Here is a 26,239-nt window from a genome sequence, read left to right as displayed (position 1 = left end):
GAAATGAAAAAAAAACGGTGCCTTCCATATAGGACGTACGACATGTAATAAACGTCACGTGCACGTGTGTATTAAAAATAAAATATTTTTTCATAAAACGAAAATTATTATTATGGAAAAATCCGATAATCATCAAGATGGTGTCATTATTGAAAAAGGTAACGAATTGAATATATAGATTATTGTTGTGACCTAATAATTGATTATTTAGGTATAGCACCGATCCGAAAAGAATTTCTTATCGAACGTTCGACAAATATTTTCATTGAACAAAAAAATGAATTAATCAAAGATGGAGATAATGATGATGATGACAAATCTGAACATAAACGTAAAATAATTTCGGAAAATGATAATGAATCAATTAATCATGATGGTGATGGCGATATCGAAAAGAAACGGAAAAAAAAGATGCGTGGTCAAAATAAACAACGTCGTGGACAGATGCATAAAGCAGTGAAACAATTGGGACAAACCCGACATCGAATATGTCGTGGTTATTTTCGTGATAATAAATGTCCATTCGGTGATGGTTGTACATTTTCACATGATATCGATGCATATCTGGCCGAAAATCCTAACCGTAATGATATCGGTGATCATTGTCCAAATTTCGAACGATTCGGTAAATGTAATGCTGGAATATTTTGTCGTTTTGGTAGTGGCCATCTTCGTGATGGACGTTATAATGTGATCGATGAGGAAAAATTCGAACGTATTAGCCGTGAAGATCGAACGTTGAATTTTCTTGCCAAAGATGTACAACTTCAGCTAAGAAAACGAAAATATAATTTTGGTGATGCCAATCAAATAAGTCAACGAATTTGTTCAGCAGATAATGTTCGATTAGCAGAATTGAAAAAAGAATCACGATCATTGCCATTAAAACGAACGGTTGATTTTCGTGGCAAACTTTATCTTGCACCATTGACAACTGTTGGAAATTTACCATTTCGTCGTATTTGTAAAGAATTCGGTGCCGATATTACCTGTGGTGAGATGGCCGTCAGTTCATCGCTTTTAGAAGGTTCCAGTTCAGAATGGGCACTAATTCGTCGCCATTCATCTGAAGATATATTCGGTGTACAATTATGTGGTTCAGGACCAGATCAATTGGCACGTTGTGCCCAGATTATTTGCAATGAATGTGATGTTGATTTTATCGATTTAAATATGGGCTGTCCAATCGATCTGATTTATCGTAAAGGTGCCGGTTGTGCACTTATGGAACGTCGACGTAAATTAGATAACATCATCTACAGTAAGTCATGATGTTTTGAAATTTTTTCAACAAAAAAAAAATTTAATAATAATTTCCATCCATCATTCAAACAAAAAGGTGTATCATCAGTTATAAACGTACCGTTTACATTAAAAATGCGAACAGGTGTACATAATGGAAAAAATATAGCAAAAAATCTAATCACCACTGTACGTGAATGGCCACGTAATCGTTTGTCAATGATTACATTACATGGTAGATCACGTGAACAACGGTATACAAAATTGGCTGATTGGTCATATATTGGTGAATGTGTAACCGAAGCTCATAAATCTGTTGATGATGATAGCAAAGATTATGAACCATTAACTATATTTGGATCAGGTGATATATTATCACAGGAAGAATATTATGAAAAATTAGAACAATACAATGTTGATGGTATTATGATTGGACGCGGTGCATTGATTAAACCATGGATATTTACGGAAATTAAAGAACGTCGTGTTTGGGATATACGTTCAACGGAACGTTTAGACATTCTACGTCGTTTTGTTAATCATGGTCTAGCCAATTGGGGTTCCGATAGAGAAGGTGTGGAAAAAACACGTTGGTTCCTATTGGAATGGCTTTCATTTCTACATCGTTATATACCGGTTGGTTTATTGGAACGATTACCACAACATATTAATGATCGTCCACCTAGATATCATGGACGTGATGATCTCGAAACAATGATGGCATCATCATCTTGTAGTGATTGGATCAACATCACTGAAATGCTTCTTGGCCCAGTGGATGATGGTTTTACATTCATTCCCAAACATAAAGCATCTTCTTATTGAATTTTATTTAAATTTTTTTTTTAAATTCTAAATTAAATTAATTAAATTTTTTTTTTGGACAAAGATTTTGGTTTCATTCAACAAAAGGTGGTAAACCAAATTGTTCGGGTTTAAATTCTTGTAATGATTTCAATACTATCGATGATTGGACAGAATTTTTTGGCATACGTGAATCCGGCACCCAAACAGATTGCATACCGGCTGCATTTGCAGCCTGAATACCGGCAACTGAATCTTCAAATACAAGAACATTTGACATTTGTGATTCCGAAACTGGTGGCTGAAATCTTCGTGCACAAACTAGAAATGTTTGTGGATCTGGTTTACCACGTACTATTTCTGGATCATTCGATGCAATCAATATGTGATGAAATAATTGAAATAATTCCGGATGATGTTTAGTTTTCAAATCGAATGCAAATGCTTTTGAACTTGTTGCTACAGCTATTGGTATTCCATGGCTATGTAAATGGCGAATCAATCGTTCAGCGCCAGGCATCAGTGGAACAAATTCGGTGAAAACTTTTCGATATTCTTCATCCACCAAACGGGAATATTCATCAACAGTCAATGGCAATTCAAGTTCATCGATAATAATCTGTGATCCTTCTGGACCGATACGGCCCATAGTTTTCACTATATGAAAAAAAACCATTACAAAATGAATGACAAATTCTATCATGTATGAAAACTTACTTTTCACTTCAAATGGATATTCATGACCATAACGTTTTGTTACCGAATTGATGGCTTTTTCATACAACGTTTCCGTATCTATCGTTGAAATCAATGAATATAGAATAATTTAACGAGAGAGAAAACAACGAAAATTTTTTTTTTTTGTTACCCAAAATCAAACCATCCATATCAAAGATAACATGTGTGATGGTTTTCTGTGGTTGTAACGGTGTTACCGATGATGTTGATGATGATGATGACATTGTCTTCACTTGAATGATAATTGATTAAAACAACAACGACAAAAACAAAAATTCAAATTGGAAAAAAAATCGAATCTTTTTTTTTTTTGGTATACAAAAATAAAATACAAAAATGATCTTGATGGATAAATGAAAAAATCACAAATGACAACAACAACAACAATCAAAAAAATCGAATCAGAATACAATAATTGATTTAGAGAAAATGTTATAAAATATCTGGGATATGGATCGATTCCGGTTCATTTGTTTGTTGGCTTTTTTTTATTTTTAATTCGAACACAAACACGCCAATCTTGTCCTTGGATGCATGCTGTTTACACACACACACACACACAAACACAAACACACACAGGGTGCCATCAATGAATAATGTTACCAAATGTGTTCTGATGTAATTCGATTGTAATTCTTTTTTTTCATTTCCCATCATCTGTTTTGGTTCCAACAACAATGGTATCATTATCATTGGTATTCATATCATTCAAACCAAATTCTTCATTCTGTTCCCAGCTACGTTCATAATATTCAACATTAACATTATCGGCTTGTTCAACGAAACTATTTCCACATGGATCATCCAATATGATTGTCATGTCTAACATATCCGATAGACGTGTTTTTAATCTATCAATTTTTTGACGGATTTCTTCACGCGATGAATCACCATCAATGAATGGATTTGTTTTTCGTAGATCATCGATCATATTCATACCTAATCCTTGTACGGTTGTATAACGTCCAGAACCAGATGAATGAAGTGTCAATGATAATTCCGGTATCGATATATTACATGTATCGGAACGTATAACTTCTTTTTTCAAATCATTTTCATTACGAATTTTCATGGTAATACGTACACCATGAGATCCGATACCAGTACCGGATTTAACCTCATTAGTACGGCTACCACATATTTCACAATTGGTGGCCATTATAATTATTTCTTTGAAATGTGGTATTTTCGTCAATTTCATGTTCGTAAAACATGGTGCATTACAATTTGGACAATTTGTTTGAAATTGTAAAACTTCATCTTTAAGATTATCGGCTGTTCCGTCGTCATCGATATTATTTTCATAGATTCCAAGTAATTTATCCTCGTCGATTGTTCGTATAAAATTCGTTACTTTTAATCGTGGATCTGGTTCAGGTGCAAGGAAATTTTCAATAAAACTATTGCCACTTATATCTTCAATAATCAACGTGAATGGTTCACGTGTTTCTTGTAGACCGTGCATTCGTTCGATAAAATCCACCATAGCGTTTCGTTGATCATTATCGATTTGTTCATTAAGTTCAAGGGAATATTTCAAACCAGTAATGGCACGTTCTAAGATTCCTTCAACAGTTGTAACCAAACCATTTTGTTGTTTAATTTCAAAATCCAATTCTGGAATTTTCACTCGTGACCATTCGGTTTTTATCAATTGTCGGCTAAGATCTTTCACGTCCATTACCATCAATTCAAAACGGACACCTTTTTCGGCTATTTTTGCAGCTGGTTGTAGTTCATTATTACGATAATTACAATGTAAACATTCGAATGACATGACAACTACTTGATGAAAAAATGGAATATCTGTCAACAGCATACGTGTAGTACCATCTTTGCCACAATTGACACAATAACAATTTTCAATTTCAGTCATATCGTCATTCGGTTCATCGGCTATTTCACGAAGATCGTTGAATAATTTTTCCGTCATGTTTTTTTTTTTTTTTTTGTTGGTCAAATGTACTTAAAAGTTGATAGAAAAACAAAAATCATTCGTCGAATTTAAAACAAAAAAAACACATGCATGCAACATGCAACATCATCATCATCACTATCATCGATTGTGATGAACGACTATTTTTGATATTTTTTTTCAAAATTTTCAAATTCGCGCTTCATCATCAAATCATGAATCATCATTACACATTGGATGATGATTCGTGTAAAAATTTCAATTAAAAATTGCAATCACAAAACGTGAAATCCAGTGAAATGCTCATTTTGTTTTGTTTTATTATTCAACACAGCAGGTGGTGATGGTAGCCATTTAATTAATATAAACAAATCAATAATGCTCAAATCGAACAATTCTTGAAAAAAAATACGAAGAAAGATATTCTATCATCATCATCATCAAAATTTTCTGACCTTTTTCGTTTGTTTATTTTTGATCTTGATTTTGACATTTTTTTTTTAATTTAATTTTTTCATTTCATTTCATGGCCATCACTGAATTTCTTCATTCTACACATCACATGTCTACTTTGTCTTTATTCTTCTCTTTCGATTATCTTGTTTTGATGTGTATCTCTGTGGAATAAAAAAAAAATGCTTGATGCCTGTGTGTTTCATATATAATTACCATGTCTGAAATGTTGTCAAAGATTACAAATGGTATAATCTAACAACAGAAGAAACAATGATGATTATTATTATTTTTTTTTTGTTCACTAATCTCTAGTCACGATAATGTCGATGAATGATGCTCTAAATCCAATCAAAAATGCAATAACAACAGCAATCACGATGTTCTAGAAAAACAAAACAAAAAAAAAACAGAAAAAAATTTGAATAATAACAAAAAAAATAAATGTTGAAAATTCAAAGTGATGAAATCGTTGCCATAGTGTTATTTTTTTTGCCAAACTTTTAAATTGTTTTTCTTGTTGTTTTTGAAAAAATTAATGACGATAAAAACCGAGATCAATAACCGGCCAAAAAAAAAAGGATTGATTCCATTACCATCTTGTAATGTCAATGATTTCTAATAATAATCTTGTCATTCGAGTTTTTTTTTTTTGCACGGTATGCGGATATTAGTGTTATTTTTCTTCTTGATGAAACTTTTATATACTTGATTTTTAATATAATCCTTTTATTACGGTTGTTGGGTTAATGGATGGCGTTTTCAATGTTTTCATTGCCATCATCATCATACGATTGCTGATGACGTTGTTGTTGTCGTTTTCTTTTTTTTTTTTTCTTTCTGATGATAATTTCGAATGGAATTTCAAAAGTGATCTTTATCTTGTTGTTATTGAATTCATCATTGGATGATGATTTTTTGTTTTGATAGAAAAAAATTTAAAAAAAAACAGTTGTGACCACTGTCCACATTTCACAAATCATCACGAGAAATATAAAAAAAAATTGAACAAATCTTCAAGATTTTTTTTTTAAATTTCTTTTCTTTCTAGAATCAAATTTGATCAATATTAATTCGATGATCATAAAATTGGACAACAATGGCAGTTCGTTCGTATGAATAAATAACGGTGAGAAATAGGCCCCCCAAAAAAAAAGTTCAACGACAGGATAGCCCCCCGAATCGATCATATTGAGGTTTTTTTCCTCACTCCCTGTCCGACTGAAATTTGAATTTTTTGCTTTTTTGATCGTCTTCTTCAATTGTGATGCAAATAAATTCATGTTCCAAAATGATAATGATGATGATGGTGCGAAATTTTTTTTTTATGACATCAAAACAAAAGACGATTTATGCCATGCCATTCCATTGATCATCATCATCGAAAAAAAAACTTGTTGTTCGTTCCAAACGACGTCGTTAATGTTTGGAACAAAACAGGTAAACAAAAGAAAAAAAAAATTTTTTTTTCTTTTTTTTCGATCAATCGTACAAATGATGGCCATCATTTGTGATCATCAAAAAAAAAAAAAAAACATACACACACAGACAAACAAAGATCATGAACGAAGTCATCGACGATGGCCATATCGAATGTTTGTATTATTATTTTAAATATCGTATACGATATAATCGATAATAAATATATGAAAAAAAAACAATCGATATATCGAACAATCATAATTCCTTCCTCTTACTGTTTGTCTGTGTGTGTGTGTGTGTGTGTTCGATGCTTCTTCATCATCATATTCATCATCAGAGAAAATTTTTTCATGCATTTTATCATCGGTTATCATCATCGAATCATGAATCAATCAATCAATTATGAGGAAAAAAAAATTGAATTTTCTTTTTCTTTTTTTTTGAATCATGTTTTATCAGATCTTTCATCGAATGACGTCGAATAACTACCATCCATTCCATTCCATTCCATTTCTTCTTCTTTCATTCATCCCTATGGTCTTTAGCTGCTGTTCGTTTTATCATTCACTATGTATGATGGTGGTGGTGAGCTTCATCATCAGTTATCGTCATCGTCTCTCAATTTTTATTTTCTTTCAACAACAACAACAACAACAACAACAAAAAACAAGTAAAGCAATGAATACACTATTAATACAGATTGAGATTTTTTTCTTTTCATTTCATTTCAAGTATCGTCGTCAAGTATATTGGATCGAGTATATCAATCGAACAAACGAGAATGGAATGAAATGAATGAAATCATCAGATTTTTTTTTCTTCTTCTTCTTCTTTGCAAACATTCAATGAATGCAATATGCACAAATTTGGACATCTAATTTAACAAACAAAAAAAAACTAATTGTGAAATAGATTCGACGACGATGATGACAACGAAAAAATGCATCCAATAAGTTTCACCATACAACATCTTTGAATGGATAAAAAAAAAGTGATTCGAATTCGAATCAATTGATTGTGTGTGTGTGCATTCCATAAACAAGTGAATGATTTTGGTGGTGTCGATTTTTCTGTTTTATCAATTTTCATCATCAATAGTAGTGTTGATGATGATAATCAAAGTGGTGGTGGTGGTGGTGGTGGTAGTCCATCCATCTTAATTGTTTATAACTGGTGATAATGATCATCATGATGATTGATGATGATGTTGACCATGTGTACTGAATCAACAACAACTGAATGAGGTGAAACCCTTATTTTTTTTCTCGGTTTGTTAGAAACAAAACAAAACAAAACAAAAAAACGATTGATAATTATCATCATCAACATCAACATAATTATTATTATTATAATTATCATAATCAGAAATTTGAAAATTATACAGCAAAATACTACCACCATCACCACTACATTATACATTTTTTTTCTTCCTTATTCTTTAAATTCATTTGATGCAATCATCACAAATTAAAATAATCAAAAAAAAAAACAGAATTTTTTTTTGCTTTTTCAAGTTTCAAAAACAATTTTTGTTTTCCAGTTTCAACACGTTTTCATCGAATGTATGCATTGAACATTTATCGTCATTATAAATCATATAATAAAAAACGACAAACAACAACAGGTGACCAGTAATTAATTTTGTGTGCATGTGTGTATGTGTACGTGACTGTATATTGTGTCATAATAAAAATTTGAAGAAAAAAAAATTTTTTTTCGAATGGAAAAATCATCATCACCATACTGGTCATTGGGTCAAAAACCGTTTTCATTTTTTCATTTTTCATTTGTTTGTTTTGTTTATTTGATCGGTTGTTGAAATAGTCGACTTATCGATTATTTTATGATGATGATGATGATTTTATGACATTTTTCCGTTGTGTTTGTTATATATAAACAAAAAAAAAAGAAACCATTAATCAGATCAATGACCCAGTAATTTGAACACACAATTGATTAATTTTTTTTTATTCAGTGGAATTGATTTTTTTAATTGAAAATTCCAAAAAAAATCATGTCATCAAAATCACCATCATCATCATTAGTCATAATCATTGTATTATTGACCATGATTCTAATTCCAAATGATCTCATTATTGTTATGGCTATGAATACAACAACAAATATGACGACGACGACCACGACCACGACTATGACTACGACAGCAGCGATCGATTCGAATATCATCAATGATCATAATGATCATCATCATGGTATGTTTCATTCGGGAATATTCATGATTGGAATTTAATAATTTTTTTTATTCAATCATCATCAGAGATTATTATTGTCGATGATGCTGATATTGATGATAATGATGTATCAATAACAAATCGTTCAAATACATTCTATTCATTGGCAGCGGCTGGACCATCAGAAAGATCATCATCAGTTGATAATAATCTAACAATAATCGATGATGATACAATTGTCGATGATTTTTGGGATTCGCCAAGTACACATCCAATAGTATCGTCATCATCAGTGAATTCATCAACGACTAATGTTACATCGACAAGGAATAGTGGTTCATCGTCATCGTCATCATCACCATCGCCATCACCATCACCATCATCATTTTCGACAATGGCTGCTAGTACTTTATCATCGACACGTTCAACAACACCATTTTTACCACCAATGCCTTCGGTTATTAACATGGTCATCATTATCATCATCAACATTACCGCCACCATTTACAAATATACAACGTACATCACCATTTACAAATAAACCATTTATAATGTCCAGTGGTGGTGGTGTTGGTGGTAATCATGAATCGAATCGAAATGACAATGGTGATGCATCATTTAGTGAATTAGCATCAAAAATATGGAAAATCATTTTGCATGGTACAAACATGAATTCCGAAGAATTACGTATGTGTAATCGGACATTGATACAACAACATTTTAAACAATCAAGTCGTCGTAAAGTAGCTAGAAATATGAAAAAAGATTTGGAAAAAATATTCAATGAATGGAATTATCGTTTCAGTATAATAGTAAGTTCAACATCGCGAAATACAATGGGAAAAGCATTGCATGGTGTTTGGATGTCCATTTCGATAAATGGTGTACATTATTTCATAACTGCTACGCATAAACTAGTGGATGGACCTAAAATTAAAGAAGAACAAATGGAAAAAATTGAATATTGGGCCCATGTACATGCAATCGCTGCACGTAATATGACCGGTTATCGTCGCTATAATCGTATTGCATCGAAATTAAAATTTGATTTGGATCGTTTTTATGGCCATGGTAATTCATGGTCAGTAATAATCGTAAAAAATCCATTACTTGTAAAAGCAAAAATATTAGAAGATCCTGAATATCATATAGAATTTTCACGTTTAAATGGTGGTCATTTTATTGTGTTTCGTGGTGGTCAACCAATCGAAAATGTTGATGGTGGTGGTCGTCGTAATGGACGTGTAGATCAATCAATACCACCAGATGAACCAGAATCTGATGATCATACATTAGAAATGGATACTGAACATGAAGATTATCGTAACAATATCTATCTTATGATGACATAATAATCATCAGCTAGTTTCGTCGTTATTTTGTTCATCGAAAAAAAAAAAATTTTTTTTTGTAACATAACATATCTCTACACTCTATCATTCATATCAAGGCTCTAATTTTCCTTCGTTCATTTCTTATTTCATCATCATCACATTATTTTGAATTTGCAACAACAACAACAACAACAACAAAAAAAATCGATCGAAAAAAAAAATTTCGTAAACATTTCCAACATGATTTTTGTTGTTTTTGTTTGTTTGTTTGTTTTGAAAATGGATTTTCATTTTCATTTTTTTTGTCAATTTGTAATTGTAAAAAAAAAAAAAATAAAAAATTTCAATCATCACCATTTTTTTTTGCGAAAAAGAATGTGCATATATATATGGATTACAATCATTTGTACATTTAAATTAATTTTTTTTTTTTTTTAAAGATGACGATGATGATTATGGTGATGATGATGATGATGTTCAAGGTTAATCGATTGATTGATCTTGTGTGTGTATGCGTGCTATCCAATAATAACAAATGATGATGATTTACACACACACACGCATACACAAAAAAAAATTGATTGCAATTAATGGCAACAAAATTATTTCTTTCTTTGATTTGATTTCTTTAGCTGAGAAATATTGGATTTTTCTTTTCTTTTTTCTCTCATAAATCAATGAATGAGAATGGATTAGAAATTTTGACACCATATTAAAACGGTAATAATAATAAACCACTTGATGTTTCCAAATGTTTCCAAAAATTTTTTATAAATGAACAGGTCGATAATTGGGATTGGGATTGGTATTCCGGCAATCGGTTATCGATGATGATTGTCGGTTGATGGTTGCCATTAGTATTGAGTCAAAAAATTTTTTTTTTTTTTTTGTTCTCTGAGGATTAAAAACAAAAGAAAAAAAAACATTTTTTCTTGCCAATAATAATCCTCAATTAAAATTTTTTTTTTTTTTGTTTCAGATCCACTATTAAGCACCGAGAACAAGACAGATGTTTGTTTGTTTGGTATGTGTTTGTGTTTGTGACTTTGTGATTCTGAAATTGAAACATTCACAACATTCATGACGTTTGTGAATACACAACATCAAAAAAAAAAAAAAAAAAATTTTATCGATTGATTGATTGATTGATATTCATTGACGTAATTGAATGACGAAAATATTGTTGTGTTGATGCTGTTGCTTTTGGAACACTGTAAAAACGATGACAATTTATATGACTCAGCAGCAGCAACAATCCAATGTCAATGTCAATGATAATTCAATACAAATGAAGACAAATAGAATGTTGGTCAAAGCAGAAGTACATCATCATCATCATTCAAATGGTGATTTAAATCAACAACAACAACAATCATTTCCAATATCATGGTTTGAATTTGATGATGATGATGATGATGGTGATGGAGAATTTAAAACGGATCCATCATATTTACTACGAATGAGCGATGTAAGTGATGATGATGATGATGATGATCTTGTAATAGAATTTTTTTGTTTTGTTTCATTTTGTAAATTAAAAATCCAAAAATATTAGAATCAATCCATGATGAGTGTGGATACAAGTTGTTCATCAATCATTGATTATAATGATGATGAAAATTTGTTGATTGAAGATAAAGTGTTGAATAAATTGGATAATATTTTAATGAATGCCGCCATTAATAATGATGATGGAATGGATCGATGTTCAAATTTCAAAAATGATGATGACGACAATGATAATAATTCAATTAAAGATGACGATGATGATGACGATGGTGATACGTTTTCATGTTGTAGTAAATCATCGATACTTTGTAGTCCAGCCAATTATCAATTATTAAAAATCGATAATGGTGACAATAATGATGATCAACAACAAAATGATGTGAACACAACGGCAATTGATAATGATCATGCACAAATTATTTGTACAACAACAACAACAACAACAACAATGAATAAAGGAAATTTTCTCAGAAAAATCGAACGTTTTGGTACTGATGTTTGTGATACATGTCTTTTTCCATTAGCATTACCAATGGATGGTAGTGATATTTATCGTGGTCATTCAACATGGGAAAGTATTGATTTATTGGCTGATTGTGTCCTAATGTTATGGACCGAATCATCATCATCATCATCAACAACAACAACAATAACAAATCAACGATCTCTGAACAATGTTCTTGGTGATCCAATACGATTTCTTTGTTTTCATTCTGAACTTATGGATGGTCGGAAATTTCCTTATGTAAAATCAAATATTGGACGGAAATATGATCCATTACCATTTCGTCGTTGGTGTTCAGAGCTTGATTTACGTGGAATGATGGCCAACAATGATAATCAACAACAGTCTGAATCGGCATCATCATCAGTAATGGTCGAAACAGAAGATGCAGATATGATATTGGAAAATTTTCGACGAAAATCACTAACCATTTGTCGACAATTTGCATATAAACAAGAGCTACAGAATCCAAAACGTTTAGCAGCACGTATAACACGATTAGAACGACAGAATTTTTTACAATTAACACGACGTGAAGTATTGAATTATTTATTCGGGAAAATTCCCAGTAATAATCAGAATCTACATCAAATGATTCGATTTGCTCGAGAATTATCTCAACTGGTTGGCTGTTGGATACTAACGGAAACATCTGTGGAAGGACAAAAACAAACAATTGCAACCATTATTGAGGTAAAGATTGACTCTTGATTATCAATTAATCGGATTATCCGATTATTTCATTTCTTATTCATAGGTTTCCTTCATATTATTTATGAGAAAAAATTTTCAATCATTCGAATCAATAATGCGTGGTTTACGTTTACCATCAATATATTCATTACAAGAATCATGGCGTTCATTACGTCTTAATAATCCTATTCATTTTAGGTATGTGTGTGTGTGTGTGTGTATGATTTATTTGCATATTCATCAACCTTTTTTCTTTTGTCAATAGAATTTATCACTACCTCACAACAGTAATCACTAATCAATTACAACAGAAATCATCATTGATATGTCATCCATCTAAATCATCATCATCATCATCATTATCATTACCATCATTGGCTTCGTTTTTTGAAACACTAAGATTACGATCATTATCGATTATTTGTCGTTTAATTGATGAAGATGATGATAATGATAAAAATGGTGACCATCATCATCATCATATCAATGTAAGAAATATAGGAAATCAATCATTGATTGATATTATCAATGAATATCAATATAAAGATGTTCATATACGACAAAAATTGAATGAATTAACTGCAAATGAACGGCAACGACGACTACGACGGCAACGAAAACAAATGGCCAAAATGGTGAAAAAAACCGAAACAACAATGACAACAAAAAAACGATTTTGGCCATTTCCCGTGATGATGAGGAAACGTAAAATAAAACAACAAAAAGAAATGATAATCAACAATGATGATGATGATGATGATGTAACTATTGCAGCATCGTATATGTCATTATTAACAAAAAAATTTGATCCATCATCCATAAACAAAGGCGGTGGTTTTCCACATCATCAGCAAAATGATGATTGTTTACGATCATTACGGATGTATATTGAACAACAATTTGTCGTTGCACGTGATCATCAACCATTAATGCCTGATCGTTGGCGTATCATATCCATAAGGAATATTGGTACAAACATCCATCGTTTATTGACCATAGAATTTTTGAAATTATATAAACATTTTATGGAACAAATTGAACAATATAGATTTTAGAAAAAAAAATGGAAAGAAAAAAATTTGTGTTTGTTTGTTTGCGATGATAAAAATTCAACAATCCGATGATTGAGCTTTACGATTTTGGAAAAATTTTCGAACACAATGAACATAATGTATGAAACGTCGTGGTAGATTATCATCATCATCTGCCATATTGATTAATGAGAAATTTTTACCCGTTATCATTGTTGTTGTTGTTGTTGTTTCATTATTCATCATCATCCATTCATTGTTGTTGTTGTTGCTGTTGGCCAATAATGATCCGAAAACCTTCATTGGATCTTCTTGACGCAAACGATTATAGAATTGTAAGAGTAATGTACGATTTTTGAAAAAAAGATAATAATCACGACGGCTAATGTTGTTGTTGTTGTTGTTGTTTTTGTTGTTGTTATTGGTTGATTGATTCAATTTCGGTCGATACAGATAGACTAGCCCGATTGGTTGTAGATATTGTTTAAATAAACGACAACCATCATCATCCTGGATCATCATACATTTGGCGATTGGATCCGGTATCGAATTCATTATGATTGTACGTTTTGCCACTAATGATCGTAGTCCATGCAATCGTTGCTGTTGCTTCAACGTTTTTAATCCATTATTTTCATTTTTAATCACCATCTGACCAAATTTTCGATTAATCATTGATTTTTTTTGCCGCCGTTTCATTCGTAATTTATTCTTGTATCGTATATAATCACGATATGGTACGATACGGATATCATTATCGAATGATTGGATTTTCTCTTGTAACACTTGAATATAATCACCATTCTTTAACACTGTAATGATAAAAATTGAGATTAAAATTTCTTAAAAAATAGTAAAAAAAAACCTACCAATCAATGCACTACGAATAGAATTTCCATTCTCTTTACTACGTTTACAAACATTGATACCATATAGACCATTTTCACCATTATCGAATAAATCGGCAATCCATTTGATTAGATCGACCATTGTAGCCGATACAGTGGATGGCAAACGTGAAACATGTACAATTGAATCCATCATTGATTTCATATAACCACTTTTATCATAAACAAATGCATTGATACGTTGAAATGATTGTTTTTCAGCAATGAATCGAACATTTTCAAATTGATATTGTTTGAATACGTCGATTACATTATTGATGGATTCATTCTCTAATAATTGATTGATCAATTTGAATTTGAGCAATATGTCCACGGGAACCACTAATAAATGGAAAAGAAACATTAAAATTCATTAAAGCTATTGGGAAACTTACGAGAATTTTCCGTAGTAATAAACGAACGCATATAACGATCATGATGAAGATTGAAATCGGAAAAATAAAAATCAATTTGGCTACAAATTTTTTCCATCATCATTAAACACGATTTAATGTTCATCACAATCAGACCAACCAAACCAGAATGAATTTCAATGATGATTGAGTTTAGCTAGAAAGCCAAAAAAAAGTTTTTTTTCCATCAAATCATAATTGACTCATCATCATCATCATCGATAAACATTCAAATTCGAATTTAGGAAAAACAAAAATCATCCCCACCAACGCCATCTATTTAATTTCGTTTGAAATTATTTCTGTCGAATTCGATTTTCGATTTTCGATTCGATTTTCGTCGTCATCGTCGTCGTCGTTTGTTCGTTTGTTCATTCATTTTGGTACATAAAAACGAAATGTTAAATCATTCAATTTTCAGTATTTCCTTGATTAATTTCTGATTTTCTATTTTTTGTTTTTCCATTTCTAATTTCATTTTTTTTCCTGTTCCATATTTAGTTTCATCGTTTCATCATTATTATATTTCTGGTTTACGAATTTTACGAATTTCGATTTTTTTTTCATTTATTTATAATTTGAATAATAATAAATAAATAATGCCATATTCAAAACCGATATCGAAACAGCAATTATTATTGCCTGAACGTAAAAATTTCATACGATTATCATCGATTTGTCAAAAGAATATTCTCGAACGTTTATCTGTGGATAATCTTATTCGTTATATTTATTATATTATTAGTGGTGATCCTTATATTGATGGTGATGAAAATAATCGTATATCGAGTGGTAATGATTTTCGATTCACTCCTGAAGGTCATTATCTAGTTGAACAGATTGCCGATGATCATCATCATCATCATTCTCAATTTATTGGTGGTGGTGGTGGTCATAAACGTTTTGCATCATCACCATCATCAATGGGATTCTATCCGTTCAATGATGGTTCTTCGAATCGTATTAATGATGACGATTCATATGTATTGGATTGGATTGCTAAACATGCACAACCTCAACAACAGCAACAATTGCCAATGCCTTCGATGGTGATGATGATGACAGAAAACGATCGTTCGTTGATTAATAATGATGGCTCGTTTAGTTTTTGGAAAAATTTGGAAAATTCATCACGTAACAACGGATTGAACAACAACAACAACAATCAGCTAAACATTTTATATCCGGCTTTTTCAACCAATAACAACAACAACAACAACATTAATAATCGGCCTGATCAAATGGAAGTAATCAATCTAGATCCATCGCCACATTCATCGTCATCATCAGCATCAACATCATCAACATTGTCAACTTCGAATAGTCAACAACAAAAACAACAAGCATTTCCATTGATGGAACCATCAACATCATCATCTCAACAAAAAATACCATGGTACTATCAAATGGAAAATCAACAACAACATCAAATGATCAATTTGGAACAAAAAGATACACAATTATTTAATGCATTTCGTTTACCATTACCATCTGTATTTAATCGTATGCCAATAGAAAATCGAAATCATTTACTATCAACATTACCAAGTCAGGTGAAGAATAAATATGAATTTTATTGCTGGTCATCAACAACAACAAATCCATTTATCAATGGTGGTGGTGATGGTGGTAATGGAATCATTCATTCATCAATGGCCAACTAATGATGATGATAAGATGGAAACATTTTCGAATGTTTATGATGATGATTATTTTATTTCCTGATTTTTTTTCAAATTATGTTCAAAATTTTTTTTTTTTTTATTTCATGAATTCTTGCAACAAAAAAATGTGAATGTTTAAATTTAATATAAAATTTAGGAAATTAATTAAAAAAAAAATAAAAAAATTTTTTTTGACAAAAAAAAAATTTCCAGAAAAAAATTGAGCAAAAAAAAAATTCCTCGAAAATCGTCATCAAACATTTTTCTGGATGATTCGCGAATTTGAGAAAATACCACCACCGGCAATAGTGAAAAGTGGATTCTGGTGTTTGTTTATTTGTTTTTTTTCATTTGGAACATTGACATAAAAATTTATTATCATAACATTCATTTGTTAACAATTGATTCATATCAACATTATTCGGTGTAAATGATGAATGGCCAACCAATGCTGGTAATGCAAAACAACTGCAGCCAACGAATTTTAAATTATTTTTTGTACAATATGTTGCACAAAGTACAAAATCACAATCATAACATTCACAAAAACGATTCATACGAAATACGGAATTTTTTTTTACATTACATTCAGAACGATTATAACCATAACCAGAACAAAATGTTGAACATTCTGAATTCAATGCACAACGTTGAAATGGTATCATCATTACCGCTGTTGTTGTTGTTGTTGTTATCATCGATCAATCCATTAATCAGGTGAGTTTAGTTTTGTATTAAATTTAAAATTAATTTTTTTTTGTTTTATTTCTTTGGTTTTTTAAATTCACTTACCATTCATACAAATATAGATGATGATCCAAATGAAAATCGATATGAAAAGAATTTTCATCATTTTCGATCGAACAAAAAAAACAAATCCTGTTATCTTTTTGAATCGTATCAGAAAACTATTTTTTGTACAATCATTATCAAAATCGAATCGAACAATTGATGGTCATTTTATCGATATCGTCAATCTTTTCTGGGCTGTGGTTTTTATATATATTGGCCAGAGAAACTAAAAAAAAAAAAATCAATAGATTTCAATTTTATGATATGGGCTGTGGTTTTCGAATCAAAAAAAAAAAAATTTTTTTCTATTGGCAAACATCCTATATTTACATATGGCCGTGAATGTTATTTACATCGTCGTCATCGGTGAAAAAAAATTTTTTTGATTTTTTTTTTGAAAAAATACAACGCCCCGTTGGGACGACCGTATACATATATTGATCTAAACGTAATTATAATCAAATCAATTTCACATTTTTATGATGATTTGAATTTATTCGATCACAAGATCATCCAAAAATTCCGGCTACCAATGGATCCCGTGGGCATATATATATAGCAGCCCATTCATAAATGAATACACATCAAGCCATCAAATTCACAATCCATTCGAATTTTTTGTTTCTTGTCCTATTTTTAGCACTGACCCCGGTTGCCAGAAAATGGTAAATACCAGAAAAAAAAGAAAAAATCTCCAATTGCCTGATCGGCACTAATATTTGATTCAGGTATACTACATATTACATTCTCTAATGTTTTACATTATTAATCATGACATTTTTTTTTCTTGCTACAAAACAACGGTCTTCGTTTTTTAGTTTATTTTCAAATTTAATTTAAAAAAAAATTGTAATGGAAAATGATGTTTCTATAGACATCTTTACGCACACATCCAATTATAACGATAAACGACGAACCCAGCAACCCAGCAAACATTCGGTATGTTATATATGAAAAATTTTCTTCTATTTATGAAATAATTTGTTTTCATTCAACAGATCCGGTTATTTTATATACAATTTGCATTGCATTTTCTGGTATGTTTTCGGATCAAAAAAAAAAAAACAAAATCGAATCGAAATGAAATGAAATGAAATGAAACGAAACCAAATGAAATGAAACGAAACGAAACGAAACATGAAATGCAAACCAAGATTAACGCATAGCCAATGAAAACTCAATTTTATGGTGTATAATAACCAACAACAACAACAACAACAACGAATACACAATAACAATTCCTCTATATGAAATTCACCAAAGAAGAAAAAAAATCCCTTTTGTATGTGTTTTGGGTTATATATATAGCCCTAACTATAAATGTATGATATCCAACAATATTGATCCATAGTTTTCCATTAGTGTTTAGTTAGATGGATCTCTGTCCCGACATTATATTATTTTTATTCCATTCGATCAGACAAACGAAAAAAGGCAGCCAATCTAGACCCATACACACACACACACACACACTAAATGTATATCCTCTCAATGTCATATTATGAAAAAAAAATCATCGTCATCGTCATCGTTCCTTCTTCCTTCGCCAGCAGCAATGAAAAAAAAAGAAGAAGAAGAAAGCAATAGCATACATTAATGTAAAGAAGAAAATGTTTCACACAACCGAATGTGATGGTACTGAAAAAAGCTCGGAAACTATCCTTCCCCAGTATCATCATCATCATCATCACCACCATCATCATCGTCTTCTGTTTTTGGAACGTCGTCAATTTTATGTTCCAAATTGTGTTGCTATTTAGATCTAAACATATATAATACACACATTCATATTGTTCTGGTTTGTGTGTATGTGTATATGTATGTGTTCTATTCATTCTATTTTTTAAACATTTAATTCTGGAACTCATCATCATCATCATAACCCATTGGTCCATTATTATATATTGTGTCTGTATGCGTGTGTGTGTGCATTTAGTGTTTTTATCTTTTTTTTTATTTTTCTTTATGCCCGAACCAAAGTCATGAGACTATCATACACAAGTTCTATTTATTATTGTTGAATTGAAGAATTTACATGAAGAACACGCACACTATCTAAATTGATCAATGAAAAATGAATTGAATGAAATTCTTGTTGAAACATTGAAACAATATTTAGAATGCAAATACACATTTAGCGTGTTCATCATCATCATCATCATCATCATCATCGTTTTCTGCATCTGATAAAGTTCAAGTTTTTTTTCACACGAAGATATGTATGCATATAGAAAACATCATCAAGTACCCTTATAATATCAATGAGTCGTAAAATGATTGTCGAAAGAAACAAAATTTTGAACACATTTATATATTGTATTGAAAATCAATATGAATTGTGAACAACGAACAACAACAACAACCGATTTCATCATTTCAACATACAAATATTGATTCTGCCTATCTTCATCATCATCCATACAATCAGAATGAATTCTTAGAATCATTTCTCACTAGAGACCATCCATAGTAGAAGAAATCATATTACTGTTATGCCCTTTTTATTCAATTTCGTTCTTTCATTGAATTTTGTAAAGAAAAAAAAAATTGAAAATTTCTGATCCTTATATATTCATTTCATTTCAATTCTTATAATCTCACCACTATTCATGTTTTTTGTGTTTCATTCATAATCATCATTTTTCAATCGAGAAAAAAAAATCTGATTCAAAAAAAAAGGAATTTATTTCATTTTTGATTGAAAAAAAATTCTTTTGTTACCGTTTGTATTTATTGCCTCCTGGATCGAACAAAAAAAAATCCAAAAAAGAAAAACAACATTTAAATTTTCAATGGAACAATCGTCATCATCATTTTTTTTGTTGCAATCGAAATCACAATTTTTTTTTGTTTTGTTTTGTTTTCGAATGAGATTTTCCATTCATCACACATCCCAAAATCACCACACACATTGACAATGGACAAAGAAGATAATCATCATCAACAACAATGACAATCATTACTTTTTTTCCATTGATAAATAAAAAAAAATCAACAAAGATAATCACAATAAACATTATATATAAATCAATTTAATTCAATCAATCGATCGATAAAAACAATCTGACAATTCAATTTGACAATCAATCAATCAATCAATCAAATTCACCCTTGTTATTTTATAATAATCAACTACTTTTCATTAAATGAAACAAAACAAATCCTTGGCAATTCTTAAATGCTTTTCAACAAAAAATAGAAGAAGAATAAATTTATCGTTTGATATTCTGTATGTGCTCATTATTTTTTATTTATTTATTACCCTGATCGAAAAAAAGAAGAATTTATTTGGATTTTGGATCAAAATAATCAAGGTAAATTTTACCAACACAAACATTAATTGTACAACCATATGGATGGGAAATTAATAATCAATCAAACATTAAATTGAAATAACAAGATTCCGTGGATACCGAATATTCACTCGACCGAAACTGAATCTAGAATCAATACAAAAAGGTGGTGGCCACTAGTTTTTTGGTTTGTTGTCTTTGGCAACCAACAACAGAATCTAGTGAATCAGAATTTCTTTACTTTTTTTGCTTCGTGTATTGTGGCGTGTGTTTATTATCAATTCTATATTTTGTATTCTATTATTATGGAATGAATGAATGAATATTGGCTTTAAGAATTCTCAATTGGAACCGATATTGATCCGACAATCAAATTAATAATGGAATCGATTAGAATTGATGATGAACATCATCATGATTCGTTGCTTCAACGAAATTTTAATAATGATAAATACCACCAACAACGACGACAACAACAAATTCAACAACGATTTTTCATTCAACGAAAATGTATTCTGGTGATAGTCATATTTATAATTGCTTGTTGTAATATTTATCTTCGATCATCGCAATCATCATCTTCATCATCATTGTCAAAAATTCGTGCCTCATTACCAATGCAAAATGATGATAATGTTGCTGGTGTTGTTGGTAGATCTGCGAAAGAAAAAGAAATTATATTCCATAGTCGTCGTATTTTACAAGCCAAAGAAACGATTAAAAAGAATCAAACAAAAATCATAAGCAATAATCGAACGATTAATGACAATCCACATAATAAAACGTAAGTTGAGTTTTTTTTCGATTTTTATTATAATTTTTAAATTATGTTTTTTTTCAATCAATTTCAACTAGTCACAAGATTGGACCAAAAAAACCATTAATACCATTGATTGATTCGAAAAATATCACTTGTATCGATCCAGCATATATGGAATTTCCACCGGATCTATTCTCGGATCGTGCGCGTTCACGTGGTGCAATCATCATACATATTGCTGTTGTTTGTTATATGTTTTACTGTTTGGCCGTTGTTTGTGATCATTATTTTCTCCCATCGCTGGAAGAATGTTCACTAAGATTAAATCTATCCGAAGATGTTGCTGGTGCTACATTTATGGCTGCCGGATCATCAGCACCAGAATTATTTACAGCCATTTTGGGTGTATTCATTGCCAAAGGTGATGTTGGTACCGGTACAATTGTCGGTTCTGCAGTATTTAATATATTGTTTGTCATTGGATTTTGTTCATTGTTTACTGGTAAGTCGGTTAGTGGTAATCATCACATTTTGTGGTTATAAATTGTCAATTTTTTTTCTGATTATAGTTTCAACTGAATTAAATTGGTGGCCCGTTGCTCGTGATTCGTCCTATTATACATTTACTGTTTTGCTTTTGATTTTGGTAGGTTTTAATTTTATGGTGATGATTAATTTTAACTTTTTGTTTTATCAATTTATAAATAGTGCATTTATGATGGCGAAGTAACTACATTTGAATCATTCACTTTACTATTATTTTATGGTGTTTACATCTTAATTATGAAATATAATATACAACTACGTGATTTAGTCTTTGAACAATGGCAATCACGATTCGGTGGTGTTATTGGTGGTGCGAAATCCACAATACCTGGATCGGCAGGTATCGATGAGCTTAACAATCTTAAAGCCAATACTATACAACAAGTTCATTATAAATCTTTTCAAGGTATATCTGGTAATCACTGATTTGATGTAATTCATTAATTTGATTTTCCATTATCATCATCTAAAATAGAAAATGATTATGATGAATTTGGTGCAAATAGTTCAACAACAGCAGCATCGGTACAGCGAAATCCATTTGTCGTACGACAACCAGAAACAACAATGTTTGAAGCAGCAAATCAGATAATTATTAAATATAAACGTTTATTTCGTCCAAACACACGATTTCGTTCAGCTGCACATCTAATAATGATACGATCGAAAAAATCTAAGGATAAAAATCAAAAACAGCAGCAACAAGGCGATAGAGATTTTTACCTAGATGATGATAATGTACAACCACGTCGTATGTCTCGAATTGGTCCGGATGATGAAGATTTTTGGCGAAAAATTCCTGATCCAAGTAATGAAGAAAATTCTGTTGACAAAAATAATAATAAATTCAATTAATTTGATTATCATTTTATCATAGATGTCGATGGAATGTTAGCATGTGCCAAATGGGCCGTACAAGCCCCATTAGCTGCTACCCTATATTACACAATACCCGATTGTCGAACGAAAAAAAATATGTTTCTAGCAACATTTTTAATCTCTATCATATGGACTGCATTATTCAGTTATATAATGGTCTGGATGGTAACAATGATTGGTTGGACATTTGGCATACCTGATAGTATAATGGGTATTACATTTTTAGCTGCTGGTACATCCGTACCGGATGCATATGCTAGTATGCATGTTGCTAAAATGGTAAGTTGTTTCAATAATAATAAGTAATTTTAATCGCTCTCATTTCATTATTTTATAGGGACAAGCCGATATGGCCGTCAGTAATTCCATTGGTTCAAATGTATTCGATATTTTAGTTGGTCTAGCATTACCTTGGTTTGTTGAAACAACTATTGTTGAACCAGGAACTGTATCAAGTATTAATAGTGGTGGTCTTGTTTATGCTGTCATTCTATTGTTCCTATCATTATTGGCTACAATTTATCTATTTCATCATAATAATTGGACATTGAATCCATCACTTGGTTATTCATTACTTAGTACATATGTAGCATTCCTTATTATTAGTTCAGCTATTGAATTCAATCTGTTTGGTTCAGTTAATCCACCAATTTGTGGTGAATAGTCTGATTCATCAACATCATCATCATCATCATTGATCGGAATGGAAATGAAGACGAGAAAAAAAAATTCAATAACTAATTAGGTTCGAACAACATTAAACAAAAAAATGAATCAATCAAAAAACTAAAAAAAAGGTAGTTGCTGGTTTTATGTGTGAAAATGTTTCTTTTTTTTGTTGTTCTTTATATCTGTTTGTGTGCTGTTTTTGTGTGTTACAAATTTTAACTCAAATTTCCATTTCATTTCTCATCTAAACTCAATTCTATCATTTGTTGATCACATTCACACATTCCATTCTGTCAGTGTTTCATCATTTGTGATCATCATCATCATCATCTTACAATTATCAATTGCCATCCTCTCCTATACAAACAACAAACCTTATAAATAGCGCCAGATTTTTTTTAGCCCAATATTTATTTTGAATTTTTTTCTTTCAAAAAACTGCCTTTTTTTCTTGGAAAAAAAACCTCAAATCTTTTTTTGTTTTGTTTTTGCTTTTGTTTTTCGTCATTGACTAATTGATTATATTTGTTTGATTAATTGTGGTCATTAATTGATTGATTCAAAAATGAAATTTTTAATCGATTTATTTGTGAAAATTTTCAATGATAAAAAAGAAAAAAAAATGTACAATAATAATCAACATTAATGGGGGTGAAAATACAGACACATCACACACACACACACAAAAAAAAATTTTGTTTTCATTTGTTTATTCAGATTCAAATCAATGTTGATTATGGTTTCCAACGACTCCATGGCTGTCCAAAATAATGTGTTCGAATATGATGATAATTTTGTTGTATTGAACCATTCGATTGTTGTTGTTCTTCATCACCATCGTGATCGTTGTTGAATTTTCTTTTAAAAATAGCTATCTGTGTTGCATAACCACGTTGCATATCTGGATCTAATGATCGTAATCGGCCAACACCTGATAATCGATATGTGTATAGTGGATATTTCACTAGAATCTGATCACACCATTGTTTAAATTCTTGACGTGTAAATTCAAAATAATGATCACAATCACGAAAACGTGGATCACGATAATGATCACGTTGATTATCATCATCATCATCCATGTCATTATCATTTTTCATACGACATAAATCATTATAATCAAAATTCGGTGTCGTTATTATGGCATAACGTGGTCGTATGAAATCAAAAACATTCATTGCAAATGAATCCAATGATTCAATGGGTAAATGTTCAATCATTTCAACACAAGTAACAACATCTGTGCGAAGAAATCGATAATCATTTTGTCGTACATCACCTTGATATAATTCAATTTGCAATGGACATGATCTATCTGTAAGTCTTTCTTCCATTGATGGTACAACATAGGTATTACCTTCAAAACAATTATCATTCAAATCCAAACATCGAATACAACGAAGAAATGGTAATTGTTTTAGATGCCATCCAAGACGACAACAACCGGAACCAAGATCAGCCACTGATTCAATAGATTTTTTATCATCACCATTATCATCATCATGATGTTGTCGATGTTGATGTTGGCCTAAATGTCGAATAACATCACAAACATAAAGATATCGTTGAACGGATAATGGTGGACGAAATCTTGGTCGCTGCTGATTGGATGATGTTCGCTGTGTTGTTTCAGTAATGGTGGTCATTTGGAAAAAAAATGAAGATGGGTTTTCACTTGGAAAAAAAATCGCAATCAATCAATCAATTTCTTTTATTCAATAAAATGATGATGATGACGGCGCTCCAGGCGTCGTTTATATATTATCAAAATGATGATGATGATGATGAGTTTAACACAACAGGGGCTATATGAATCATGTGTTTTTCTATGTATAAAAATGAAGAAAAAAAAACGTTTCAACAAAATACAAATCGAATCCTATGTTCAAACACTTGATTGGCAATAATTTTTTGTATCATAAATTTTTGATCCACACATTGCACAGATTCCTTTTTTATATGCACATGCTATTATTATAATGGAAAAAAAAGGAAAGTAGATGTTAAATTTTGTAAAATGAGTGAAATTCCAAAATTCGATACGATCGATATTTTTTTTCCATTCAATTTCAACTTACATTGACAATAATGTGAACCAGCCTGATGGACTTTTTGTTTACATATTTTACATGTTTCAAATTTTTGATATGGTTGAAAACGATTCTTTCGTGATGTTAATGCTTTATTTTCATTAAGTTGTCGGCCACCACTTTCTATTGTTTTTTGTTTTTTTTTTTTTTGATTGATTGATTGAAAAATATTTAAATCGGAAAAAAATTTTGAAAATTTTTCGATTTTTACATGAACAAAAAAAAATTACATACCTTGCGTATTACGGGCACCAGATTTCCATACATCCGGTGTGATAACTTTGCCCAATTTTTTCTGACATTTATTACAAACCATTTTTTCTGATTAAAAATTTTTTTTTTCTTGTTGTATTTGATGAAAATTTATAAAAATTGAATTGAATTTAAAAAAAAAAACACACGCACACA

The 26,239-nt window shown here is 30.7% G+C and overlaps 10 protein-coding genes across 11 annotated transcripts; 4 read left to right on the top strand and 6 right to left on the bottom strand.

The window, feature by feature from the left end:
- Positions 1 to 59: 59 nt before the first annotated feature.
- On the top strand, positions 60 to 2,700 carry Dus3 (Dihydrouridine synthase 3). The gene is made up of 3 exons (XM_047061829.2): positions 60 to 158; positions 212 to 1,261; positions 1,340 to 2,700. The coding sequence occupies exons 1-3, from the start codon at positions 113 to 115 to the stop codon at positions 2,065 to 2,067; spliced, it is 1,824 nt and encodes a 607-aa protein (XP_046917785.2). The 5' UTR covers positions 60 to 112; the 3' UTR covers positions 2,068 to 2,700.
- LOC124498127 (pseudouridine-5'-phosphatase) lies at positions 2,058 to 3,333 on the bottom strand. Its single transcript, XM_047061838.2, has 3 exons — positions 2,915 to 3,333; positions 2,764 to 2,841; positions 2,058 to 2,703 (listed from the first exon to the last, which is right to left on the bottom strand). Exons 1-3 carry the CDS (start codon positions 3,006 to 3,008, stop codon positions 2,141 to 2,143), a joined length of 735 nt encoding a protein of 244 aa, XP_046917794.2. The 5' UTR covers positions 3,009 to 3,333; the 3' UTR covers positions 2,058 to 2,140.
- On the bottom strand, positions 3,113 to 4,833 carry LOC124498123 (zinc finger protein Zpr1). Its single transcript, XM_047061833.2, has one exon. The coding sequence runs from the start codon at positions 4,715 to 4,717 to the stop codon at positions 3,428 to 3,430; it is 1,290 nt and encodes a 429-aa protein (XP_046917789.2). The 5' UTR covers positions 4,718 to 4,833; the 3' UTR covers positions 3,113 to 3,427.
- Positions 4,834 to 7,161: 2,328 nt separating this feature from the next.
- On the top strand, positions 7,162 to 10,448 carry LOC124498122 (uncharacterized). The gene is made up of 4 exons (XM_075734038.1): positions 7,162 to 7,244; positions 7,307 to 8,787; positions 8,853 to 9,132; positions 9,233 to 10,448. Exons 2-4 carry the CDS (start codon positions 8,589 to 8,591, stop codon positions 10,116 to 10,118), a joined length of 1,365 nt encoding a protein of 454 aa, XP_075590153.1. The 5' UTR covers positions 7,162 to 7,244; positions 7,307 to 8,588; the 3' UTR covers positions 10,119 to 10,448.
- A 106-nt stretch (positions 10,449 to 10,554) lies between these two features.
- On the top strand, positions 10,555 to 24,401 carry LOC124498118 (sodium/potassium/calcium exchanger 3). Of its 2 annotated transcripts, XM_075734036.1 has the most exons (8): positions 10,555 to 11,568; positions 11,656 to 12,658; positions 21,964 to 22,161; positions 22,217 to 22,293; positions 22,356 to 22,599; positions 22,669 to 23,001; positions 23,071 to 23,351; positions 23,410 to 24,401. In XM_075734036.1, the coding sequence occupies exons 1-8, from the start codon at positions 11,323 to 11,325 to the stop codon at positions 23,734 to 23,736; spliced, it is 2,709 nt and encodes a 902-aa protein (XP_075590151.1). In that variant the 5' UTR covers positions 10,555 to 11,322; the 3' UTR covers positions 23,737 to 24,401. The 2 variants fall into 2 exon arrangements, with proteins under 2 accessions (XP_075590151.1, XP_075590152.1); XM_075734037.1 differs by lacking the exons at positions 21,964 to 22,161; positions 22,217 to 22,293; positions 22,356 to 22,599; ... (1 more) ...; positions 23,071 to 23,351; positions 23,410 to 24,401 and adding exons at positions 12,872 to 13,005; positions 13,073 to 13,928 and having other exon boundaries at positions 10,557 to 11,568; positions 11,656 to 12,807.
- On the bottom strand, positions 13,772 to 15,264 carry LOC124498124 (uncharacterized). Its single transcript, XM_047061834.2, has 3 exons — positions 15,121 to 15,264; positions 14,708 to 15,067; positions 13,772 to 14,650 (listed from the first exon to the last, which is right to left on the bottom strand). Exons 1-3 carry the CDS (start codon positions 15,242 to 15,244, stop codon positions 13,917 to 13,919), a joined length of 1,218 nt encoding a protein of 405 aa, XP_046917790.2. The 5' UTR covers positions 15,245 to 15,264; the 3' UTR covers positions 13,772 to 13,916.
- LOC142597796 (uncharacterized) lies at positions 15,495 to 16,979 on the top strand. Its single transcript, XM_075734039.1, has 2 exons — positions 15,495 to 15,521; positions 15,640 to 16,979. Exon 2 carries the CDS (start codon positions 15,738 to 15,740, stop codon positions 16,800 to 16,802), a length of 1,065 nt encoding a protein of 354 aa, XP_075590154.1. The 5' UTR covers positions 15,495 to 15,521; positions 15,640 to 15,737; the 3' UTR covers positions 16,803 to 16,979.
- LOC142597797 (uncharacterized) lies at positions 17,112 to 18,316 on the bottom strand. Its single transcript, XM_075734041.1, has 2 exons — positions 17,595 to 18,316; positions 17,112 to 17,475 (listed from the first exon to the last, which is right to left on the bottom strand). The coding sequence occupies exons 1-2, from the start codon at positions 17,653 to 17,655 to the stop codon at positions 17,150 to 17,152; spliced, it is 387 nt and encodes a 128-aa protein (XP_075590156.1). The 5' UTR covers positions 17,656 to 18,316; the 3' UTR covers positions 17,112 to 17,149.
- Positions 24,308 to 25,387, bottom strand: Hen1 (Hen1 methyltransferase). The gene has a single exon (XM_047061836.2). The coding sequence runs from the start codon at positions 25,385 to 25,387 to the stop codon at positions 24,476 to 24,478; it is 912 nt and encodes a 303-aa protein (XP_046917792.2). The 3' UTR covers positions 24,308 to 24,475.
- A 188-nt stretch (positions 25,388 to 25,575) lies between these two features.
- On the bottom strand, positions 25,576 to 26,203 carry LOC124498133 (cysteine-rich PDZ-binding protein). Its single transcript, XM_047061844.2, has 3 exons — positions 26,066 to 26,203; positions 25,820 to 25,954; positions 25,576 to 25,709 (listed from the first exon to the last, which is right to left on the bottom strand). Exons 1-3 carry the CDS (start codon positions 26,145 to 26,147, stop codon positions 25,627 to 25,629), a joined length of 300 nt encoding a protein of 99 aa, XP_046917800.1. The 5' UTR covers positions 26,148 to 26,203; the 3' UTR covers positions 25,576 to 25,626.
- Between the last annotated feature and the right edge of the window lie 36 nt (positions 26,204 to 26,239).

Source organism: Dermatophagoides farinae, chromosome 9, assembly GCF_024713945.1.
Source record: "Dermatophagoides farinae isolate YC_2012a chromosome 9, ASM2471394v1, whole genome shotgun sequence".
In the NCBI taxonomy this organism is placed as follows: Eukaryota; Metazoa; Arthropoda; class Arachnida; order Sarcoptiformes; family Pyroglyphidae; genus Dermatophagoides; species Dermatophagoides farinae.
Note: the sequence above shows the minus strand (reverse complement) of the source record. Positions and strands in the feature narration are given on the sequence as shown.

Excerpts from the sequence above, each read along its gene's own strand:
- Dus3 (XM_047061829.2), top strand. The coding sequence starts at position 113 with ATGGAAAAATCCGATAATCATCAAGATGGTGTCATTATTGAAAAAG. Across the intron at positions 159-211 it reads TGGTGTCATTATTGAAAAAG|GTATAGCACCGATCCGAAAA; the intron begins GTAACGAATTGA and ends TTGATTATTTAG. Across the intron at positions 1,262-1,339 it reads ATTAGATAACATCATCTACA|GTGTATCATCAGTTATAAAC; the intron begins GTAAGTCATGAT and ends TCAAACAAAAAG.
- LOC124498127 (XM_047061838.2), bottom strand. The coding sequence starts at position 3,008 with ATGTCATCATCATCATCAACATCATCGGTAACACCGTTACAACCACAG. Across the intron at positions 2,842-2,914 it reads TATGGATGGTTTGATTTTGG|ATACGGAAACGTTGTATGAA; the intron begins GTAACAAAAAAA and ends TTTCAACGATAG. Across the intron at positions 2,704-2,763 it reads ATATCCATTTGAAGTGAAAA|TGAAAACTATGGGCCGTATC; the intron begins GTAAGTTTTCAT and ends TTTTTCATATAG.
- LOC124498123 (XM_047061833.2), bottom strand. The coding sequence starts at position 4,717 with ATGACGGAAAAATTATTCAACGATCTTCGTGAAATAGCCGATGAACCG.
- LOC124498122 (XM_075734038.1), top strand. The coding sequence starts at position 8,589 with ATGTCATCAAAATCACCATCATCATCATTAGTCATAATCATTGTATTA. Across the intron at positions 8,788-8,852 it reads TCATAATGATCATCATCATG|AGATTATTATTGTCGATGAT; the intron begins GTATGTTTCATT and ends AATCATCATCAG. Across the intron at positions 9,133-9,232 it reads TCGTCATCATCACCATCGCC|ATGGTCATCATTATCATCAT; the intron begins ATCACCATCACC and ends TCGGTTATTAAC.
- LOC124498118 (XM_075734036.1), top strand. The coding sequence starts at position 11,323 with ATGACAATTTATATGACTCAGCAGCAGCAACAATCCAATGTCAATGTC. Across the intron at positions 11,569-11,655 it reads ATTTACTACGAATGAGCGAT|AATCAATCCATGATGAGTGT; the intron begins GTAAGTGATGAT and ends CAAAAATATTAG. Across the intron at positions 22,294-22,355 it reads CTGTTTTGCTTTTGATTTTG|TGCATTTATGATGGCGAAGT; the intron begins GTAGGTTTTAAT and ends ATTTATAAATAG.
- LOC124498124 (XM_047061834.2), bottom strand. The coding sequence starts at position 15,244 with ATGAACATTAAATCGTGTTTAATGATGATGGAAAAAATTTGTAGCCAA. Across the intron at positions 15,068-15,120 it reads TATTACTACGGAAAATTCTC|TGGTTCCCGTGGACATATTG; the intron begins GTAAGTTTCCCA and ends TCCATTTATTAG. Across the intron at positions 14,651-14,707 it reads TATTCGTAGTGCATTGATTG|TGTTAAAGAATGGTGATTAT; the intron begins GTAGGTTTTTTT and ends TTATCATTACAG.
- LOC142597796 (XM_075734039.1), top strand. The coding sequence starts at position 15,738 with ATGCCATATTCAAAACCGATATCGAAACAGCAATTATTATTGCCTGAA.
- LOC142597797 (XM_075734041.1), bottom strand. The coding sequence starts at position 17,655 with ATGATGAAAATTCTTTTCATATCGATTTTCATTTGGATCATCATCTAT. Across the intron at positions 17,476-17,594 it reads CATCTATATTTGTATGAATG|CGGTAATGATGATACCATTT; the intron begins GTAAGTGAATTT and ends CAACAACAACAG.
- Hen1 (XM_047061836.2), bottom strand. The coding sequence starts at position 25,387 with ATGACCACCATTACTGAAACAACACAGCGAACATCATCCAATCAGCAG.
- LOC124498133 (XM_047061844.2), bottom strand. The coding sequence starts at position 26,147 with ATGGTTTGTAATAAATGTCAGAAAAAATTGGGCAAAGTTATCACACCG. Across the intron at positions 25,955-26,065 it reads TGGTGCCCGTAATACGCAAG|AAAGTGGTGGCCGACAACTT; the intron begins GTATGTAATTTT and ends AAAAAACAATAG. Across the intron at positions 25,710-25,819 it reads TGGTTCACATTATTGTCAAT|CATGTGCATATAAAAAAGGA; the intron begins GTAAGTTGAAAT and ends TTATAATAATAG.